Source organism: Trifolium pratense, linkage group LG1 (assembly GCF_020283565.1).
Source record: "Trifolium pratense cultivar HEN17-A07 linkage group LG1, ARS_RC_1.1, whole genome shotgun sequence".
NCBI classification, from domain to species: Eukaryota; Viridiplantae; Streptophyta; class Magnoliopsida; order Fabales; family Fabaceae; genus Trifolium; species Trifolium pratense.
Genome location: NC_060059.1, coordinates 40982816 through 40986517, shown reverse-complemented (window position 1 = coordinate 40986517; position 3702 = coordinate 40982816). Strand labels below are relative to the sequence as shown.

At 30.0% G+C, this 3702-nt stretch overlaps 2 protein-coding genes across 2 annotated transcripts; one reads left to right on the top strand and one right to left on the bottom strand.

The window, feature by feature from the left end:
- Window positions 1-932, top strand: LOC123897890 (albumin-1-like). The gene is made up of 2 exons (XM_045948707.1): window positions 1-140; window positions 225-932. The coding sequence occupies exons 1-2, from the start codon at window positions 83-85 to the stop codon at window positions 596-598; spliced, it is 432 nt and encodes a 143-aa protein (XP_045804663.1). The 5' UTR covers window positions 1-82; the 3' UTR covers window positions 599-932.
- Window positions 933-2219: 1287 nt separating this feature from the next.
- Window positions 2220-2907, bottom strand: LOC123897898 (calmodulin-like protein 5). The gene has a single exon (XM_045948718.1). The coding sequence runs from the start codon at window positions 2855-2857 to the stop codon at window positions 2570-2572; it is 288 nt and encodes a 95-aa protein (XP_045804674.1). The 5' UTR covers window positions 2858-2907; the 3' UTR covers window positions 2220-2569.
- Between the last annotated feature and the right edge of the window lie 795 nt (window positions 2908-3702).

Genomic DNA, 3702 nt, shown 5'->3' with positions numbered 1-3702 from the left:
CTCTATAAATTGATTCATGCATGCAAGAATGAACTAATAAATCAAACACAAAGTTATATACATTAAGCTCTCATAACAAACAATGGCTTATGTTTATAAGCTTGCTCCTTTAGCTGTGTTCTTCTTGCTTGCCACATTCCGTAAGTATAATAATTAATCATCTTTTATCATCACTAATAATTAAATTTATTTTTTTATATTTTTTTTGGCTTTGATATTTTCAGTAATATTCCCAATGAACAAGGTAGATGCACAAACTGATTTGCTTAATGACTATACAAACATACTTGGATCATGTGGTGGTGGCGATGGCGGTTGTATTTGTTTACCGGAGGGGCTCGGAAAGATGTGCTTCCCAAGAGCATATAAAGATGTTGTAAAAGCATATGGAGAAAATTTTAACGTATGTCAATCTCATGTTGATTGTGAGAAAAAGAGAAGTGGAAGCTTTTGCATTCGTTATCCTGTTGTAGATTATGGTTTGTGTGTTAACGTTGCTTCTGAATCTGTGGCAAAAGACTTATCTTTGACGTTTAAATTTGCACCCGAATTCATCAATCACTTTTTAAAGATGCCGGTCACCACAGCTAAGATATGAAGCATCTTACATCTACTATTTTAAATAAACGATCTTAGAAATCCATTTGGATCGATTTTAATAAATGATGCATGTAAATTATTTGTGTGAAACTATAACTTGGAGTTGAGGCTATCTTAATCATCGATTTGTAAGGTGAAAAATGTCTCTTATAAATGATGAGTGACCAAATAGCGGAAAGATGATAATAGTCGGTTCAATGAATCTTGAAGAAGTTATGATATTATCTTAGAAGTAGGAGTTGAGCCTAACTCAACCCTATAAAACTAGCTTATGATATGCCATGTACTTTGCTAGAAATGTTATAAATCATGCATTACTCTCATTCTCTAATTCTTCACATATATTTTTTTGGCTTTGATTATGATATGCTATGAAATGGAATTTTTACCACTCCCAAGTGCGGAATCACTCCCTTAAAAAAAAAAATGTGGATCACTTTTTTTAAGTAGGATAAAAATTACTTAAATAAATTTTTGGCCTTTTTCAAACTATCTATATGATCAAATTTCCATAAAAAAATAATTAAACATCGACTATAAGCAAACTAAATTATAATGTTGGTAGGGAACCGAGTTAACAAAATTGAAAAGTTAATTTTATTATAAAAAAAATTAATTAAGTTCAAAATTGTCACAGCCTCATTTTTTAAAATAGTTAGATGATAAAAACTTAAAAACCCAGCTAAAAAGTAATTTTGTGCTAACGATTATAGAAATTCTTGCTCGGTGTCCCACTTAACAATTAATCTTTAGGCCCAACCAACCAAAATTGGACACATCATTTAATTAGAAATATAATAACAAAAATTAATTAGAAAAGTAAATTCACAAGTGGGGAAAAACACCGGCTAACAATAACAAGAGTAACATCTCTCTATCTAAAAGTTTCACCTTCGACTCAAAAATCTCTTCCATAGTTACATCCCAAAGTTCAACCTTTCACACAAAACTCTCTCCATATGCTATGAAATGGATTTTTTTACCATTCACAAGTGCGGGATCACTTTTTATTTTTATTTTTTTGGTAAGATATCACTTTTTTATTGAAGTAGGATAAAAATAACTTTTCCTAAATAAATTTTTGGCCTTTTTTTCAAACTTCATATATGTTCAATTTTCCATAAAAAATTTAAACATAGACAATAAGCAAAATAAATTTTACTGTTTTTTAATTTTTAAGAAGTCGAATAAATATACTAAAATAACAAGTTAAACATGTGCTTAATAAGAAAAAATTATAAAATAAAAATGTTGAAAATTGTAGAAAAACAAAGCAACTCATTACTATAATGAATCTCTAAAGGTCAATGGATGAAACCACCACATGTTCAAAGAATAATTAAAATTCTTCTTTCCTTTCAAATAGACCAACACGAAGCCAACCAATACATAATTTTACAATCGAAAAATAAATGATCGGAGGTTTCAGCGACTTCATAATTAAAAAATAAATTATACGGTCAGTAGAGAACCAACTTAACAAAATTGAAAAATTAATTTTATTATAAAAAAAAAAAAAAATTAAGTTCAAAATTGTCATAGCCTTAGTTTTAAAAATCAGTTAATTAGTAGACAACAAACTTAAAAATCCCAGCTAAAAAATAATTTTGTACTAGTGATTATAAAACATGATAGCATTAAGCTATTTATTTTATGAGCAGTAAGTACTGCATATATAACATAACACAGGAAGAATTCATTATATTCCTCCGGTTCTTCAACCTTAACATTAACACAAACTACATAACATTAAGCTATTAATCAAGAAGGCTTGATTAATTATTCATAAGGTGAATACTTCACTGTATGTCTTATATTTAGATATATAACAGTATTTTGTTGAGGTGGATAATTTTGATCGATTCATAAACAATGTTTATTAATTTTTGAATCTATCAAAATTATTCACTTCAACGTTATACTGATACATATCCAAATAAGATGTATTCATCTGAGAATCACCTCTTAATTAGTTTTTGCCAAAACCACGAGTAAGAAGATAATCAACTAAAGTATCAATTTCCTCACCACTGATTTGTCCATCATTGTTAGCATCAGCTTTGACCAAACAACGGTTAGCTCTCCATCCAGGAACATAGGAACCTAAATCCTTTAGAGCTTTAGTGAGTTCTTCCTTTGTGTAACAACCATTGTTATTGATATCTGCTTTATCCAATCTTTCTCTAATTTTCCTTTCCAAGTTAACTTGTTCAATAGACACTCTCTTTGGATTGTCACAAGGAACATACACAGGCATTTTCAAATTTCTCTCAATTGTTGTTGCCTATGATATTTGTCACATGAGGGGAGGGGTTAAATAGAATTAGAAGGCACAATAATGGGTCTTGTGGAGTGATTGAGTGAGTGATTTACAAAATATTCTTTATTCTTTTTTTTTCTTTTTTCTTTTTTTACCATAAAATTATATTCTCTTTTACTTTTTGGTAAAATATCTTGTTAAACAATTGGATTCCAAAATTCACTTCTACAGTAAATGGTTCTCTATACCATGCGGCAAGGATAGAGATATATGTATATGAAGAGTTGTACTATTATTCTTTCTTATGTTATTTTAGCATAATATTGTACAAAATACACTTATGATTTGGCTTTTTTTTTTTTTCATTCATGGTGGGACAAAATAATAATTAAAACATCTAAATTGTACTTTGAATTGTTAATGACAATTTATTATAAAAATTTGTTTTCTTGGCCTCAGTATGTCCAAGTAGCATGATTCTTGCCTCAGGAAGGCCATGGTACACCAAATACATTTAAATAGCAAATTACAAAAATATCAAACTTAAACTAGCTTTCCTTCAACGCATCAGCTTCACCTAGCACAGCAAGATCGATATCGGGAAAAAGGACTTTGACTTGATCTAGAGCCATGTCGAATCCATTTAGAAACATCTCAGCTTGGTCTAGTTTCTGGGCATAAATTTCAGCCGCATGCTGCTCGCCTGCTCCGGTTTCTTCTCCCAAGCCTCTTTCAATATAGATAGCTCACTCAATTGTTTTTCTTTGGAAGCAAGCAACTCCTTCAATTCAGAAATCTCCTTCTCAGCAGCTTGAGTTTGGATTTTTCATCATCCAACTCTG

What these genes read in the sequence shown, in the direction of transcription:
- LOC123897898 (XM_045948718.1), bottom strand. Translation starts at nt 2,857, where the DNA reads ATGCCTGTGTATGTTCCTTGTGACAATCCAAAGAGAGTGTCTATTGAA.
- LOC123897890 (XM_045948707.1), top strand. Translation starts at nt 83, where the DNA reads ATGGCTTATGTTTATAAGCTTGCTCCTTTAGCTGTGTTCTTCTTGCTT. An exon ending in CTTCTTGCTTGCCACATTCC is followed by an intron (nt 141 to 224) that starts GTAAGTATAATA and finishes TGATATTTTCAG; the next exon opens with TAATATTCCCAATGAACAAG.